General features: G+C 47.7%; 1 protein-coding gene across 3 annotated transcripts in view; it reads right to left on the reverse strand.

Annotated features, from left to right (window-relative positions):
* Positions 1-7,136: 7,136 nt before the first annotated feature.
* TAF3 (TATA-box binding protein associated factor 3) overlaps positions 7,137-18,948 on the reverse strand; it is a 154,158-nt gene continuing 142,346 nt past the window's right edge. For all 3 annotated transcript variants that reach the window (XM_084980984.1, XM_021064999.2, XM_084980985.1), the window contains 3 exons: positions 12,996-13,251; positions 10,134-10,240; positions 7,137-9,033 (listed from right to left, as the gene is read on the reverse strand). In XM_084980984.1, the coding sequence (XP_084837110.1) occupies positions 8,919-9,033; positions 10,134-10,240; positions 12,996-13,251 (478 nt within the window). In that variant the 3' untranslated portion in view covers positions 7,137-8,918. The remainder of the gene's footprint in view (positions 9,034-10,133; positions 10,241-12,995; positions 13,252-18,948) is intronic.

Genomic DNA, 18,948 nt, shown 5'->3' on the forward strand with positions numbered 1-18,948 from the left:
GGAATCAAAACTGCATCCTCATGGATCCTCGTCAGGTTCGCCGTGACAGGAATTCCTCATCCTTTATGTTATTTTTAAATGAAATCCACACTTTAAAGACATTGAGGGTGGGGAGTTCCCTGGTGGCCTAGGGGTTAAGGACCTGGCTTTGTCACTGTGGTGGCTCAGGTTTGAGTCCTGGCCCGGGAATTTCTGCATACCTTGGGCGCAGTAAAAAAATAAAATAAATGAAACAAAACAAAAATGACATTAAGGGCAAGTCCTCTCTGATTGGGTTCCTTTCACACAACCAACACCCATATCCCTTCACCCGACATCATCACAGGCGTTGGAGAGACTGTGAGGTGTCACTGCCCCTGAAACAGAACTAATTTATAACGTGCCAGTTCTCAAACACAGAAGACGAGCGCTCCGAGGCGCCTCTATTTCTCGCGTGACCTCTCTGTTTCAAAGCGAAGGGGCTGAGGCCCTTGGAAGTGTTGGGCCCACAGGATGCACGGCTGGGGTTTCAGTGCTTCCTGGTCACGTGGAAGCTCAGACATATAAGGATGTAGCCAAGAATAGCTACGACCATGCTTGTTCTAGAACGGCGGTGTGCTGGCCGCTAGCCACCGGCGGTCTTTTACATTTCAGCTGGTTAAAATTAAAGTTTAAAAAAAATTAAATGAAGAAAAAAAAAAAAAGGAGTTCCCGTGGTGGCGCAGTGGTTAACGAATCCGACTAGGAACCATGAGGTTGTGGGTTCGATCCCTGGCCTTGCTCAGTGGGTTAACGATCCGGCGTTGCCGTGAGCTGTGGTGTAGGCTGCAGACGCGGCTCGGATCCCGCGTTGCTGTGGCTCTGGTGTAGGCTGGTGGCTACAGCTCCGATTCGACCCCTAGCCTGGGAACCTCCATATGCTGCGGGAGCGGCCCAAGAAATGGCAAAAAAAAAAAAAAAAAAAAATTAAATGAGGCATTCCTGTTGTGTCTCAGCAGGTTAAGAATCCTCACAGTGTCTGTAAGGATGTGGGTTCGATCCCTGGCCTCGATCAGTGGGTTAAGGATCTGGCATTGCCACCAGCTGCAGCATAGATTGCAGACACGGCTCAGATCTGGCGTTGCTGTGGCCGTGGTGTAGGTCGGCAGATCTGATTCGACCCCCAGCCGGGCAATCTCCATATGCTGCAGGTGCGGCCCTAAAAAGAAAGAAAATTAAGTTGAACATTCAGCTTCTTGGTTGCAATCGCCATGGCTCCTGGGCTGCACAGCCGGTGTCGCCCCGGCTCCTGCACTGGGCAGAACAGAAGTGACAGCATTTCCATCATCACGGCTTGAGCCCGGCAATGGATGCAGTGACTCAAGAAGACCCGTGTCTGCGTGTTGAAGGGACGCTCAGGCGCCCAGAGAAGCGGTGCACCCGGAGCTCCTCCACTAGGGGGTGCTCTACACATCGGCTCGTGCCCACGGCCAGGCTGCAGCGGGAAGGCTTTGAGAAATGCCTCCTCCCTGTTCTAGCTGGGTGTTGGGTGTCCTTACCTTGTCGGATCCACTTACTGCCCTAAGGCTGGAGGCTGTTCAGGAATGGACAGGCACGGTACCCAGTTTCTCGGGAAAGAACAGGATGGAAGATGGGATGAGAAAAAGAAGGCGTCTGTCTGTGCGTAGGACTGGGTCACTATGCTGTGGAGCGGAAACGGGCACAACACTGCAAATCAACCATCATGTAATAAACACAAAATTAGCTTAAAAAACCAGAATGGTTGGGGAACCACGGGCCTGTGAATGTGGGGGGAGCCTACCAAGGCCTGGTCCTCCTTGAAGGACTGCTGCCTTCGGGTCTCTGAGAGTGTTTAGCATGAGAATTAGGAGTTGCAGATGCCGAATCCATTTCCTTTTGACTTGCTGTCTATTAACACTGGTTACCCGGCCTGCGGAGGGAGGCTCCTGGGGCTGAGTTGGCCTCGCTTCTGCCCCTCCACATCTGTGCCCTGCAGAGAGGTTAGGAGCTGGACGGCCCGCCCTGGAGCAAAGGGGCACCAGGGAGGAGGCCCCTCGCTCCTGGTGATTTTCCACAGCCAATCATCCAATCGTCTGATAATAAAACTGCCAGACTAATGTCTCTTCCAACTTTCAAGCCTGAATTGTAATATGAGATCACTCTTTTTATTTATTTTTATTTTTACTATTATTTTTAAAAATTTTGCTTTTTAGGGCTGAACCTGCAGCTTAGGAAGTTCCCAGGCTAGGGGTCGAATTGGAGCTGTAGCTGCCAAGTCTGTGCCACAGCCACGGCAATGAGGGATATGAGCTGCGTCTGGGACCTACACCGCAGCTCACAGCAATGCCAGATCCTTAACCCACTGAGCGAGGCCAGAGATCAAACCCATGTCCTCACGGATAAAAGTCGGCTTCGTAAGCCGCTGAGCCACAACGGGAACTCCAAGTGCTCTCTTTTAAAAAAAAGGAAAAGTTTTTGGTGGTTCCTGCAGTGTATAGAAGTTCCCAGGCCAAGGATTGCACCCGTGCCACAGCAGCCCCCCAAGCCACTGCAGTGACAACACTGGGTCTTTAACCCACTGCACCACAAGAGACCTCCAAAAATTTTTTAACTTTGTGAAAATTGAAGTATATTTGATTTCCAATATTGGGTTTCAGGTGGACAGCAAAGTGATTCACTTATAAGTACATGTGAATATACATTCTTTCAATTCTATTCCATTATAGTTTATTTCAAGATACTGAATACAGTTCCCTGTGCTGCTGTTCTTCTATTTTAGATACAGTAGTGTGTATCTCTTAATCCCAAACTTCCAATGTTTCCGTCCCCCACCCTTCCTCTTTCTATTGAGTCTCATAGAAAATCCAGAATTTACAGAGCACTGGAAAGGTACGGGAAGAGCAAGATATTTACCTATTAACAGATTAAACTAAAAGAAACAAAAAACACCCCACAGTAGACACACTAGGTCTTAGAGCTACCATCATCTGTTGTCCGCTTATCATGTTTTACATGCTTTACGCACGCGCTCATTCAATTCCCACAGTTACCCAAAGAAGACATTCTTGCTCTTTTACAAAGAAGGAAGCATTTAGAGAAATGAAATGCTTTCTTCAAGTTCATTCAGCAGTTGAACCACAGAGCCAGGATTCAAACCCAGATTCTAAAAGAAGCAAAAGAAAAAATGCTTTGGGTTACTCTCATGCTGTCTAGATTCCTTAAAACCCGGTTAAAGAGCTAACTACTTGAAAAGAAGACCTATAAAGCAGAAAATTGACAGTGTGATGCATGAAGCTCACCGAACACCCCGTGAGCTCTTTAATGGGGGCGTGGGTGTGGCCAATTCAGTTTCCAAAAATTGGTAGAAACCTGGTAAGCCCCCGATGCTTCCTCTATGATACTGAGAGCAGTATTTGCCTTGGCACATACTTCCTGGCAAAGCGCTTGCTCTCTAGGTGCGGGGTCCTTAGGAGTCAGGCAGGAACCCGGCCTGGACCACACCGAAGGCCACTGAGTGGTCCAGCTAAAGATTTTCAAATTCAGATGTTTACAGCTCTGTGCTGTGCTCTCCCCCAAACACAACAAAACCGGAAAGCAAACCAGCCTGACACAGGGGCCTATTTCCATGCGGGGACTGCGTGGAAAATGACATTTGAGAGGTCAGTTGAGCTTCTAGAAGGCTGATGGTTGCAGCATGCCTCACTGGAGCCTTCAACATAAAAAAAAAAAAAAAAAGCCAAGGGGGACATTGTCACAAGCTGCAGTGTAGGTCCTCACAGCTGCAGCTCCAAACTGGTGTTGCTGTGGCTGTGGTGTAGGCCGGAAGCTGCAACTCTGATTCGACTCCTAGTCTGGGAACTTCCATATGCCGTGCAGTCCTAAAAAAGGAAAAAAAAAAAAAAAAAAAAAAAGGAGTTCCTGTCGTGGCTCAGCCGTTAGCGAACCTCACTAGCATCCATGAGGATGTGGGTTTGATCCGTGGCCTCGTTCAGTGGGTTAAGGATCCAGCGTTGCCGTGAGCTGTGGTGTAGTCGCAGACGCGGCTCAGATCTGGCATTGCTGTGGCTGTGGTGTAGGCCGGCGGCAACAGCTCTGATGAGACCCCTAGCCTGGAAGACTCCGTATGCATCGGATGCGGCCCTAAAGGACAAAAAGACCAAAAAAAAAAAAAAAAAAAAAAGGAATTAACAGAATGAAGGGAAGATGAAAAACTGGTCATCTAGAAATCTTCTTCTAGAGAATTCACTCTCTAAACGCTAGCCAAAAAAAAAAACAAAAACAAAAACAAAAGCTTAGTCAACATTCCAAACAGTATAAGAAAAGGAATAGGCGGAAGCTCACCTGATCCTTTCGGATGATTCGGGCTCCTCTGATGACCACTTTCGGTACGGATTTAAATGCGTCCTTAGAGGCAGCACAAACATTTTCTTCAAACCATGTGCCTTGGCAGTAGGTAACTCATTAAGGGCAGTAAAAATGACAACCTTCGGGTCTGTGTTGTTTTGCTTAAGGCAGCCCCACTCTAGAAACAAGACCAAGCCAAAAAATTCCCCGCGAAACTTCAAAAAGGGAGACAAACATACTGACCGGGTTCCAGGTCTGTAGTTGGAAAGGACCGCTTAGGGCAGGGGACCCAAAACATGGTTCTGTTCAGAGAGCCCAGCACAGCTACACCCTGGGGACCCCACGTGGCTACGTGTACATGCATTTTTTTCATATGGCGTCAGTTCCATTAGTTCCCAGGCTAGTTCATGGAACCGCTGGCTAAGCTTTTACATACTTGGTTGTAAATGGAAACATTTCCAAGTGTAAAGCCAAATACACATTAAGAACCCCAGCCACCTAAGGTGATAGAAAGGTCATGCAGAGAAAAATGGACTAAGAACAAGTACCGAAGGTGCTTAGGGTTTGATGAAATGCTTGTAGACTCACAGAGACCATGCAAGGGACAAGTGCAAAGCGGGGCAGGCCAGACCCAAGGAAACTGAACTTGGGGCTGACATGTTTTTGCCATTGCCAGGAAGCGTGCCCGGGCAGCGGGCATCGAGCATCGAGCAAGTGAAAGTGCTTAAAACTGTCCTTTCAAGAAACCAGACTCAAAGCCGCGGGGCCCAGGATGAAAGAGGTAACCAGCAGGTGTTTTAATGACTCGCACAGAAATGAAATGCTACGTTTCCGTGATGGGAAGAAGCAGCTGTTGGACCGTCCACCTAAATATCCAATTTCCAGTGTCACCTACTGGTCTGCATGCAGGGATCCAGAGTTAAGACTTTTGGGGCCCCAACCAGTGAGGGGTTCTCTAAGACGTGGGTTCGCCAGAGTGACTGATACTATCGTGGAAAGACGTTATTCGGAACATCATCTGTTTCATTCTTCAGTTGGGGTGACTGTCCCGTCTAGACTCCAACTTCGAAAGGAACCTGCCGTGGCCTGGAGACTGGCCGGAAAACTGTCCTGAAAACGTAGCTCGTGTGCCTTTAGTGAACTTCATTCATTAGCCTGCTTGGCGGGCCGGGTTTCCATATCTCAGTGTTCATTTTCTCCTTGAATTTGGTTACCTGGTCTTGGTTGAATCGTCCCATTGAGAGGGGAACAAAGGCGGTTTAGGTGACACAGCGAGTAAGGCGCGATGTTTTATCTTTGCAGAAAGCCCGACAGCGCCAGGACGCCCTGATGCCCTCTGATTTTCTGCAGGACAGGTGGAGCCACAGAGCAGCCCAGCTCAGAGCCCCTCCCCGGGCTCGACCGCAGACACCTGCCGCAGAGGACCGGCGCCAGGCCTGGAAATCCCGCCTGGCCAGCGACCCAGGGCTCCGCAGGCAGGTTATCGCATCAGGGGGGCGTCTGTTTCCTGGCAGGGGGGCTGTCTCTCTCTCTCTCTCAAACACCCCCTCCTCCAGTTCCATCGCTAGCCAGGCCCATGTGTTTCCAGACTTCTCCTCCTCATGAAGCATAGGTGCCTGGGTCAGATGACGGCGCTGGCATTGAGACGAAAAGGTCTCCAAGTTCCTTGACACCTGGGCGACTCCTCACGCTCCCAAGGGAAATACCTCACGTGTGTGTGTGTGTGTGTGTGTGTGTTTCTTTTTAGGGCCAAGCCCGTGGCATATGCTAGTTCCCAGGCTAGGGGTCGAATTGAAGCTGCAGCCGCCGGCCTACACCACAGCCACAGCAACATGGGATGTGAGCCGCATCTGTGACCCACACCACCCATGGCTCATGGCAACGCCGGATCCTTAACCCACTGGGCAGGGCCAGGGACCGAACCTCGTCCTCATGGATGCCGGCCGCTTCCACTGCTGCTGAGCCGCATGGGAACTCCAGGAAGCACTCGTGCCTCTGCGTGGAAGGCCCTCAGCCCTGGCAGTGCCTCCCCTCCTGCTGCCGCATCCTTTCTCCCTCAAGCCTAACCCTCCTCTCCTTGCCGTGTGGGTCCCATCGGGTTTTTCTCCCGATTAAACCACAGGTTGCCCAGTGCACCCCCGCCCCTCGTCCAGCCCAGGCTCTTCCCTGCCCTGTTCTGTTCGCCTTCGTTAGGGAACGTGAATGAATTTCCATCTCTCCGAGAGGCATCTGTAATTTCTCTTTGCTTCAGTGTCCCTTTATGAGACGACTCTGCCCACCTTTCTAACTTTGCTTGGCAGCACCGTGTTTTACTTCCCAGTTCACACTTCCTTTGGCAGCTGTACAGACACCTGGCACACCGACAGCCGTCCGGTGGACCCCGAGCCCACCAGGCATTTCATACAGGCCACCGAACAGTCAGAGATGGTCACCAGTTCGGGTCTCTGGTGACCTGGACTGGCTGCAACTCGCTGCCCTGGGGTGAAAGGCTCCCTATCCCATTACTAATCCCTCGAGCTATCCAGCCCCTGAAAATGATTCTTTGGTTTTATTATTGCAAAGGCCATTTATAAAATCATGAACTGGATTTAGGAAAGCAACCATGAAATAGCAAGGGACAACACACTGATTGAAATTCCTTCAGTGTCGTGTGGGCTGAAGTCTCCCAGACAGTGGGGCTGGGGGAAAGTCTCATACAGGCACCTCCGTTCTTCTTTCAGTAGCATGACCAGCTCACTTAGACGTGGCAACGTCAGATCCACTGACCATGCCTCAAGAACTAAATCCTAAATAAAGAAAATGGAAAAGCAAACTATGAAATAGCCAATAATCTTTATTTTGCACTTCCCCACCCCCAGCCCTCTCCAAAAAGCACTAATGGGTAGATTTGTGCATATGTGAAAATATTGTATAAAGTATTTAGGATGATCTCAAATTAATAGAACCAAAAACACAGATCTCAACATAGAGGCTTTGTTTCTTTGTAGGGATTGAAAAATCGTGGCTTCTGGAAACAGGAGGGCAATGAGATACTGCACTCTTGAAAGGGTGACTCCATTTCCACCGAGTCGCAATTTAACATTCATGGCAGAAAAGCTCATTTCTCTAACCACATAATATGTTTTAAAATATGATTAATTCATACACTAATATCAATTGACGTGGCATTTAAAAAAATCACAATTTCTATTAATATATTTGTATTAGGTTCAAAGCCCATATTCTAGCATTCACGATATCCATTACACTGGCCCCAATCGGGATTACTTCAAAATCAAGTAAAAGTCCATATTTATTCCAAAGTTGCTAAAATATGCTAATAAAATTAAATTTGATGTTTTACATTAAAAATAAAACATTTGGTTTCTCTCTCAGATCTATAACATATAATAAATAGTGGGCAGTCTAGCAATATAATAAAGTTTTGTGATACCCTGAATTTGATGAGTTTTCTTTTAAAAAAAATTTCATAATATACTTCATTTCAGCCTTCAACCACAATATCAATGAACAGATGTGCAGAAATAAAACAATATAAACACAAAATGCTCCAGTATATGTTTTTTCTTTCTTTCTTTTTTTTTTTTTCTTTTACTTTCAGGGAATCTACATGTCCTTTGAAACGAAAGTAAGTCAAAGAAATGTACAGACACAAAAGAGATGACAAAACAATCTCAAATCATAAACCACAGATTTAAACTGCCTTGTTCTTCTTCCAACTGCTAGGGTCCTTTCCCTCAGGGTTCTGGGCACTGCCGTGGCTTCAGGTCAAGGCAGGTAACTCTGAACGACCTGGGGCTGTTTTGTTCTCGCCTTCTTTGCTTCTGTACAGCAGAAATGACAGACGTGGCTGAAATCACAGTGGATTTCAGAGAAAGCCAGAATTAAAGACGATAAAAATTTTTAAAAATAACTACTTCATAAATATTTATTATTTACATTCGGGGAGAGCCTCTGGTCTGAAGCATTTTGTACAAGGTGATGACATGCAGAAGCCGTGAGAAGAACGCCAGCAGTTTAGAGAAGGGCCAAAGTCAGGAGGCAACGGAGACAGAGAATACGCGAGAGTCAACGAAACGAAGAGGCACAGAAGTGAACAGGACATGATAGAAACCTTTTTCTTAAAAAATAGAAGGTATTTCACAAAAAGCCTGCACATTTTATATGTTAGTACTAAAAACAGGGCGGGAGGGGGAGCTTCATATATTTTCATCACAAAAATATTGCGGACACTCCACCTGGATGGAGCCGTCTTTTCTGGTCTGGGGGATGTGCCTGCGGAGGGCGGGCTGCGGGGCACACACGCACCGCGGCCACCGCCCGGGGCGCGCGGCCTCTTCGCGGCCAAGGCCCTGGGGGAGGCGGGGGCTCGGGGGGCGCGCGGGCTCTTCGCTCGTAATACTTGTCACTGGTAACGGGGGCCGGCGGCCGTGGCCTCCCGCCTCCGCGGGGGTGTCCCTCGGGTCCCCAGCGCGTGGCCACGGGCCGCCCAGTGACGGGAGCGGCCGGCGGGGAGGGTGGCGTTCCGTCCTCGGGGACGCGGCGGGAGGCGACAGGCGGGCCGCGGGCGGGCGGGCGTGGGCGCAGGGCCGGGCTCAGTGGGCCCGGTGCTTCCGCTTTTTGTGCTTCTTCTCCTTCTTCTTGTTGGGGCACTTGGGGCAGAACCACTGCATCTCTTCCGGGGGCGCGGCCGTGATCCCGACGCAGGGCCTGCGGGCGGCGGGAGCAGGGCTTGAGACAAACAGGCGTGCTTTCTACACCTACTCTTTCCCTGGGGCTTGTTTTTTCAATCTTTTTAGGGCTGCACCCGTGTCACATAGAGGGTCCCAGGCTAGGGGGCAAGTTGCAGCTGCAGCGGCCGGCCGACCCCATAGCCACAGCCACAGCCACGTGGGATCCAAGCCCTCCCTGCGACCTACACCACAGCTCACCGCAACGCTGGATCCTTAACCCACGGAGCGAGGCCTGGGATGGAACCCGTATCCTCATGGATACTAGTTTGGTTCATCACTATTAAGCCACAGAGGGAACTCCTGATATATAATGACTTTTTAAGGCTGCAGCACCTTCACCAGAAATCCAGGCCCAAGGGCTGGGATGGTGCTGCTCTGCCCTGGGCCCCTTCCCCAGCCCCCGGGGAGCACCCGAGGAGCTCATCCACCCTTTCAGCCAGAAACAGTCTCACTCTTGTGAGCCCCGGGGTTGTCTTTATTGCAGAGGCGTCATCCAGCCGAAAGGGATCCCTACCCTCTTCCGTCTGGTATATAGACTTTTTGGCTGCGCCTGAGCTGTGCGGAAGCTCCCAGAGGTCAGGGATCGAACCTGAGCCACAGCAGTGACAGTGCGGGATCCTCAGCCTGCTGAGCCAGCAGGGAGCTCCATTATCTGATGTTTTAAGGATAAATCGGGAAGCCTGCATGACTTTTGAGGGTGTTTCTTCAGTTTGGGGGAGGGCTAAAGAGGCACAGAAACCAGACACGCTGTCTCGTCACTTCTGCAGTAGGGGGCAGGCGTACAGGGGTTCCCCCGGTGCTCCCATGAAGCATCCAGCTGTTACAAAGATGCCTGGGAAGGAAGGACCGGGAACCCCCTATATCTCCTCTTTTTTAAATAAAAAGGACACATAAGCTGAGCAAAACATTTGGAATATAGGCTGAGTATCAATAGTCCAAAGGCTGGTGATTGAATATGAATGACATTCTCTTGGCTCAGTGACTTTGCTCGGGACACTGTTCTCAGGAGGGAGCTGAGCTGGGAGAAAGCCCAGACTGGACCGGAGTCACTCCCTGCTGGGGCCCCGGGGGACTCACCAGTGGTACCAGTCGTCACAGCCGTCACAGCCGATCATGGGGCTCCCATCATCCGGCTTGTTGCATCCCGGGCAGATCCAGATCTGGTTCCCCCACTCATCTCGGATCTGGGGTTTGTCAGGGGAGGGAGTGAAAAGAGAGAGGCAGTGAGGACAAAGCCCCCAAAGCGGGCAGGATAAGCATGAAGCTAAGACACCAAGCGCATAAACAAAACCACCGAACCAAGCCACCCCCTAAGCCCAAGAGCAGCGGACAACGTACTAAAGCTGTGATCGAGGCCATCGCTACCCTGGGATCACAGGCAAGAGAGGACGGCCACGGACTGAGTGCTCAGTGGAAGACATTTCCAAGGAGTACTTCAAACTCTCTTTTGTGACTCCTACAACCCAAGCATTTTAGAATCATTTCTCTGGGCAATACGACCCATGGCCACCTGTCTCTAAAAAAATACTGTAAACACAAGTTCTGAGGGACTCGGGTCTTGATGGCAGTAACGATGGACATTTTCGAGGGCTAGTGGTGTTTCCTCAGTCGCATTCGCAGGCCTGGAATTCATCACTGGGCCAAATGCGCGTGTATCACCTTATTACTTATTAGCCAAGCCCTTCTCCTGAAGGAGCTGATAAGATCAAGGATATAAAAGAGTTGTTACTAAGTAACTTTCCATTCCCTTTATGACATTTTCAGCAAAGTACAACCAACCAAAGGGCAAAGGAAATAAGGGACGCAGGAGGCCAGGGCCCTGTCTTAACATTATTCTGCTACAAACACGGTGTGCTCTGGGGTCCACTGTACCTCACTCAGCCACTCCAAATGAGAAGCACCCCGAACTGAACCAACGCCACACTAACGAGGCCAATTTGGAAGGAATACTTCTACGACAGGCATTCAAAAACTGCAATGACTTACAAGCTCATTTTCTAAAGTTTTCTCCAATAACACAGCCTAGGATTTCATTCCGTTTATTTTGCAAAAAGGTATGGTCTCTTCCTCTGCTTTCCATCCAGCACTGACTAGACGTGCAGAAGAGAAATGACTTTCTTTGTGTGTGATGGGTGTACTGAGGGCAGAGGTGTTTCATTCTGCTGATGCGTCCTTCCTGAAAAGGCCTCTACAAAAGCAGAGGATGCTGACGTGAAGAGCATTCTAGACAAGCCTCTGGGAGGGGACATCCCTGACCGGGTCCTCTCGAGTTTCCAGGGGAGAGACCACCAGTGAGCACGTGCCAGCTGTCTGGGGCAGAGGCTGGTCCAGCACCCTGTGCCCTGGAGCTGCCACGCATGGCCAGTCCTGCTGCTGATTGACCTTTCCTGAAATTAGGAGGCGGTGACCCTGCTACCTGAGGAATGTGCCACAGCCCCCGTAATAAGCGACACCCCGCCTGTCACGGTTTACTAAGCTCTTTCATGTATCTTACCTGGTTTCAGCATCCGAAAACAACCCCGGGATGGGTGTAACCCTGGCTCACACTGCAGCTGAGGGAATGTCAGTGACAATTCTAATGCCACACGATCCCACACAGGGACAAAATCGGTCTTTCTACTCTAGAGCCTGTGTCCTCCCTCGGGTTCACCCATTTTGTCTTCTGTCTACACAATGTCTCTGAGGAGACAGAAGGCTTTTCATCTAGGCCACTCTGATCCATCTCCAGGGAGGAGACTCAAAAATCCACTGGAGAATCAGAAATCTGGGGACACAACACAACACAACCCCCTCAATTATAAGAAATGGCGGGTGAGGAGCCTAAGTGTAAAATCTCCTCTGATCAGCTCATCTTGGGGGTGATGTGGCCTCCATGAAACACCTGCAGCAACTGGTCCTTGAGTGGACTGAGCTGACGATCACAGGTTTTTGCGTCATGTCTTCTACTTTTGTCTTGAATTGCCAACTTAATATTTCCCGTGAACTTTTCATGTCGTTATACCTTCCCTGAATACCTTTGAGATTTTCTTTCTATCCTTTGTATCATTATAGTTCCTCGAATATCTAATGATTTGTTGAAATTTCCTTCCAAAATGCCTTTACAGAGGTGCCTTTGCACCACCGCAAACAACAGCAGCAGCCGGAGTCCTCTGGTCACATCTCTTCAGGAGGATCCCGGCCACCCCCAGGCTGGCAGAGCTCAGGCTACACGCTTGGTGGCCTTGGATGTGTCAGTTCACCAAGGACCTCCATGTGCCTGGAACCTTTTTGCTGCGTGTTTGTGTGTCTCTCTGCGGGCCGAAGAACTATTTATATAAGGGCTTCACTACTCGATTGAATTCAGGGTCTAAGACCTGATACATTCAGTCTGGGGGAGACCCAGGCAAACCGTCCTGTGCCAACAGTGCCCAGCTCATCACAAGGTGAGTTTCCCACTGGAGGGCAGGCGGCTTGGCCTCAGGAAGCTCTGTGGCCTGCAAGCCCAGCTCCATCTGTGTGAGCCCTGGTCTATGGTGGACCTTAGGCAAGGAGATGCATGCAGGCATGGGTGCTGTTGCTCAGAGGCAGCAGCGGGCCAGCAGAAGGGCGCAATTACATAACCTGCACTCCTACCTCCACACTTGAATTGCCTGATCAAGAAAGTCAATGAGGAGTTTAAATATCACTATTCACCTCTGCATATGACGTGGCTGAGTAAATGCACAATGTGAAAGAAAGCGAACCAGTGCTGCGGCGTTATTTATGGAGCCCAATAAGCGAGCACCGGCACGCAGCCCTGTTCAGCCGAGAGCTGGAAAACACCTTTCCAGCCGCACAGAATTGCCTCTGGACTCCCATAACCACACATCTAACACTGCTTTTTAACTGAAACCACTTTCCCGGGAGGACTGGGCCCTTAAGCCCTTTCCTGCAATACGCCAAAGCGGGAAAGGCGCGCACCACGTAAGTGCTCACGGTCTCGGTCACCACGCTGCGGACGGGCGCTTTGGCGCTGGCGGCGGCCGCGGCGGCGGGAGGCGGGGCTGGCAGGCCGGCAGGGGGCGCGCTGCACTGGGCCAGGAGGGGCAAAGGCACCGGGGCAGGGCTGACGTGCATGGGCACCGGGGCGGGGACCGGCGCAGGCGGCGGCGTCTTGGGTCTGTTCAGAGAAGGCGCTGGCTTCGCCTCAGGAGCTGGGACCACTTTGCTGATGACACTGTCAACGAAAGAGAGAGAAGTCAAACCTGAGCGTGGAGTCAAGCCAGAGAGGTACAGGGACGCGACCGCAAAGCCCCTTGGTGCTTCCCGCAGCAAAAGGCGTTTGCAGAGTCCGGCCGTCGCTGCAGATTCGAGGTTCAAGGGCTTCACCCGCCTGCTTCTCCACGTCCCGGGTCCCGGCGGTGGGGCGGCAGGAGCGGGGGGAGGCAGAGGCTCCAGCCCCTTTCCTGGTGGTGGTACCAGCTTCTCATGAGACCCGCACCACGGCCTGTCTCTTCATCAACACCGGCTTACTCAGCTGGGCCCGTGGAAGGCGCGCTCGCCGGCGTCAGGAGAGCCCAGCGCAAACCCCGCCAGCACGTGGCCCCGGGTCAGTCATCTGAAAGCTCTAGTTACCGAGCGCCTGGAAGCGCGTAGGTCTTCTATTAGGCGCTTCCCGGGTATCGCCTCATCTAATCCTCACAACTTCAAAGGAGGTATCATGACCCGTTTTATAGACGAGGAAACAGAATTAGAGCGAGAAAGGAGTTTGGGTAAATGGGTGGCAGGCTTTGAACCGCGGTCTATTTGATTCTAAAACTTTTTTTTTTTTAAGAAAGAAAGAAGACACTCGATACATGCTTAAGGTAATTCATAGCGAATATTTACCCAGCACTGACAACTGTGGTGAGCACTGGAGGGCCAGGTGCTTGCCGGCCCCTCTCACTGGATCACCACAACCACAGGAGGTAACAGCTGACATCCTCCTCCTCCTCTTGCAGATGAAGAAGCTAAAGCACAGAGATGAAGTGCCCTGCACAAGTTCACAGACCACAGGCGGCAGAGCCATGATTTAAACCAGGCAGCCGGATTTCAGAACCCGTGATCTTTTATTTTTTATAGTATTTTTAAAGTAGAGTTGATTTACAATGTTGGGCCGATTTCTGCTGTACTGCAAAGTGACCCAGTCACACACATATATATGTAAATACACACAAACACAGACACACATTCCCTTTCTTGTGTCACCTGCCATCATGTTCTAGTCCAAGAGACTGGGAATAGTTCCCTGTGCTGTACAGCAGGACCTCACTGCTTGTCCATTCTGAATGGAATAGTTTGCATCTACTAACCCCAAACTCCCCGTCCCTCCCACATTGTCCCCCCTCCCCCCTGGCAACCCCAAGTCTAGAATCCATGATGTGCTGTCTCTCAAGGCCAAATGAATGAGTGTTGCCTTATATATGAGGTAAGAGGTCCAAGTTATTACAGTGGCATTTTATATCCATAGGGCGAGCACTCCCTATTTGAATGGTTAGACTAAAATTTAAAAACACTACTTTGGAAGCAGTTTCCCATAACGGTTAAAACATGAGTGCTGGAACCAAAACTAAAGGAAAAGCAGAGAACCCAGGTGTTTCACTCCGAGGGCATCTGTGTGTAAGGCGAATCAGATCTTTGGTTCTGACACAGAAAACAGGTTTCAAATCCAGGGCCTGTCAAAGTGAGAGTCGAATAGAACTCCCTCCCCAACAGGCTATACCAATTAGGCAAGAATGAATCAGATCTCAGGAATTCTCAGCTTTGACGGCTCAGGACACCATATTTAAAGTAATCTGGACTTTAAAGTGCCTAGGCATTCAGCCCTGATCATCCTGAGAGGAAGTAACTTAATTTCTAGGCCTCATATTATTAATACAGATAATTATTTAAGGGAAAAAAAAAAGCAACACAAAATCAAGGATAAACACATAAGGAAGGAAGAGCCAGAAGAAATAACAGACAGTATAAAGAGACTTGTAATGAAAATAGATGCTACAATTATCAACTATAAAACAACTCTGCTTACAGTGTTTAAAAAAATAAAAGGCAAAACTTGAAATTATCTGCTGACTAACAGGAGGTTACACAGAGTAATCTAGCAGATTTGAAAAGATCCATACAGAACTTATAGAAATGGAAAATATAAAACCCAGTGGATGGGAGAACTATACACTGAATAAAACAGAACAAACTACCTAGAATATAGCCTTGAGAGGCAAAGAAAACACAATAAAAAGATCTAATTAATGCTGTTTAATAATTCTAGAATGAGAATGAAATAGAGGCAAAGTGTTAACAAAGAATTTCTGAGAGTTTTACAGAACCGATAAAAGATACTAACTCATCTACAGACTTAAGTCCAACAGGAGTTCCCATCGTGGCTCAGCAGAAACGAATCTGACTTGCATCTACAGAATGTAGGTTCGATCCCTGGCCTTGCTCAGTGGGTTAAATATCCGGTATTGCTATGAGCTGTGGTGTAGGTCACAGACGTGGTTGGATTCCCCCACTGCTGTGGCTGTGATGGAGGCTGGCAGCTACAGCTCCAATTCAACCCCTAGCCTGGGAACATCTATATGCCATGGGTGTGGCCCTAAAAAGACAAAAAAAGCAAAAGAAAAAAGAAAAAGAAGAGGCCCAACAAATCAGGCAAGAGAGAAATCTATACCTGGGTACATCAGAGCGAAACTATAAAACATCACAAAGAGAAAAATCTGCAAAGATCCAGAGAGAAAAATGAACAATAACTTTGAAAGAAGAAACAGATGACAGCTGACTTCTCAAGAGCAATAATCAAATCTAGAAGACAGTGGGATAACATCTTCAACATGCTAAAGAAAAATAAATTTTGTCTTAGAAAACATAAGAATAAGAATGAAAATACATTTTCAGGCAAGCAAAATCTGAGAGTTTGGCACCAGTGGGCCCTTACTAAAAGAAATTCTTTTTTGTTTGTTTGTTTTTGTTTTTGTTTTTGTCTTTTTGCCATTTCTTGAAACGCTCCTGCTGCATATGGAGGTTCCCGGGCTAGGGGTCTAATCGGAGCTGTAGACGCCAGCCTACGCCAGAGACACAGCAACGCAGGATCCGAGCCGCGTCTGCGACCTACACCACAGCTCACGGCAACACCGGAACCTTGACCCACTGAGCAAGGGCAGGGATCGAACCCGCAACCTCATGGTTCCTAATCGGATTCGTTAACCACTGCGCCACAACGGGAACTCCACTAAAAGAAATTCTAAAGTAACAATTTCCAAATTTTTTAGTCTTAGGATCCCTTTACAATCTTAAAAAAACACTGAGAAACCAAAATAACTTTTACTTACATGCATTATACCTGTCAATATTTACCATATTAAAAACTGAAACTCAGACATTTTATAATTTGAAACGCAAAACAAAATAATTGAGCTTATAATTTGAAGTTCAAACAAAAGACTTGAGTTCATTTGAAAGTAACAACAAACTCATCACACGTTCAGATAACATTTTTTTTTAAAGAAAAGTTAAGTATATTTTCCAAGACAAAATAATTTTGTGAGAAGACTGGCAATTTTTTGCAAAATATCACACAAGACTGTGATTTTTTTGCAAATCTCCTTAATGTATGCCCATATAACTGCAGAAGGGAGGAGTGTTTTAATAGCTTTTTCAGGTAATTGTGTAAATTCTTCTTTGATACTGCAACAAAATATACCAAAATACAACAACTGGTAATTTCCTACAAGGTAGTTGCAATGTACAATCCAAAACCATATCAATAAGATTTTCATATTCTGTTATGTTAATAGCCATTGATCTCTCTGCACTCTGAATAGATAGTTAACCTAGGCGTGACTTTATAACATCATGCCTTGATCATTTGGAATATTTTGGTTCACTGAATTATGCACATCTTTCACATATTTACACATTAAAAAAATCATATTTGTTGGTGTTACCATTCAGCAAAAAAAAATGTCTTAAATTATTGAGAAGCTATCAATGTGTAATAATATGTTCTCCAAAATTCTAAATTTTACTGAAACACTTGACTTTTACCATTTATAACAACGCTCTCAGGTAATTCTTTTTTTTTTAAAAAAAAAGAGCCTTGGGTCTTTTCAAAGAAATACAACATGGCTGCTCTGTATCCTGTGGGCATATCTGTCTTTTTCACCCACATTAGGTGGTACATTCCTTAGAAGTAAGGTATGTCATAGCTTACTGTCTTCGAATTCTTTGCGGTATTAAACAGTGTCTTAATACATATTCATCAGCTTTAATAAGCTTAATGCCTAATATTGCAGGGAGAATGCTCCCGTAAAATAATTATTTCACTTTTGAATATTTTTTGGCCTGATGAAAATATTTTCAAATAGGCCAGTTTCCTCTCTTCTTCCCTTGCTACCTACCTTCCTTCCGCCCAACTTCACATTAGAGCCTTAATGAGCCTGTAGGCCAGCAAGGATTCTAAGTCCTCATCCGTCTCCTCATTCTTGGCCCAAGGATAACTATGACACCAATACAAGGTACCTCAGGAAGAGTTCACTGTCATCCGGAAATGCTTCTAAGGTCTGCACTGTACCAGACCCATCCTGAGTGTTGCCTCACCGGACTCCTTCCTAATCCCCTTTCCTTTTCTGCTTGTCTTAGGCTCCACCCTTACCTGCGAGGCCTGCGAATGGTGCTCATGGGAATGGTTTAGCATGAGCGGCGAAGCCAACAGGTTTAAACAGACGGTTGATCCATTAATGGAGCAACACCCGACATCTCAGAAATAGCTACTTGCACATCTCTCTCGCACTTTTCAATTTAGAAAAATGGCATTTTGATGAAAATAGCTCATAATAAAGATAAATCTTCCTCCAATTCAATTAAATTACTCCTTTAAATTTGGTATGTAGTGAGATACAAATACCTACAACACGCATATACATATATATAGTACATATCCACACTCAACACATACACTTACAGCTACTCATGCAAATTTTCTGAGCACAAAAGGAAAACCATTAAAGTGGGTACTCGGTGTTGATGAGACAAAACACGTCCTCATTTTCTGCTCCCAAGAGATCAGTTAGTATAATACATGCTCTAAAGTGACTTGTAAAAAAATTTTAAAAGTAAAAATAAAGTGACTTGTTTTTCCCAATTCTTGATTTCATAAGAAGACTCACCAGAGTTTGAAAGTTATTTTTGATTCTAGCTGCTAAGTTACTTTCGGGGTAACTGCAGGCAGTTTTAAGAACAATTCTTGTGGGATGGACTGGGAATTTGGGGTTCACAGACGCAAACTATTGCCTTTGGAATGGATAAGCAATGGGATCCTGCTGTAGAGCCCTGGGAACTATGTCTAGTCACCTACGATGGAGCATGAATGATAATGTGAGAAAAAAGAAGGTATGTGTGTATGTGTGACTGGGTCCCTTTGCTGTACAGTAGAAAACTGACAGGACACTAAAACAGCTATGACGGAAAAAAATAAAAATCATTAAAAAATGATCAATTCTTCTACTCTCTCTTCAATTTTGAACCTTACAGAAAAAAATACTCAACAGTATAAAGTGATAAACTTTCTCACCACTTGGGAGATAAACCATCATCACTTAACCTGATTTTTTTTTTGTGTGTGTGTGTGTGTGTGTCTTTTTGCTATTTCTTGGGCCGCTCCCGCGGCATATGGAGGTTCCCAGGCTAGGGGTCCAATCGGAGCTGTAGCCACCGGCCTACGCCAGAGCCACAGCAACGTGGGATCCGAGCCGCGTCTGCAACCTACACCACAGCTCACGGCAACGCCGGATCCTTCACCCACTGAGCAAGGGCAGGGACTGAACCCGCAACCTCATGGTTCCTAGTCGGATTCGTTAACCACTGCGACGCGACGGGAACTCCCACTTAACCTAATCTG

Source organism: Sus scrofa, chromosome 10 (genome assembly GCF_054392235.1).
Source record: "Sus scrofa isolate SSC_HxYL_T2T_F1_AM1 chromosome 10, Sscrofa_HxYL_maternal_Yorkshire_Landrace_v2.0, whole genome shotgun sequence".
Lineage (NCBI taxonomy): Eukaryota > Metazoa > Chordata > Mammalia > Artiodactyla > Suidae > Sus > Sus scrofa.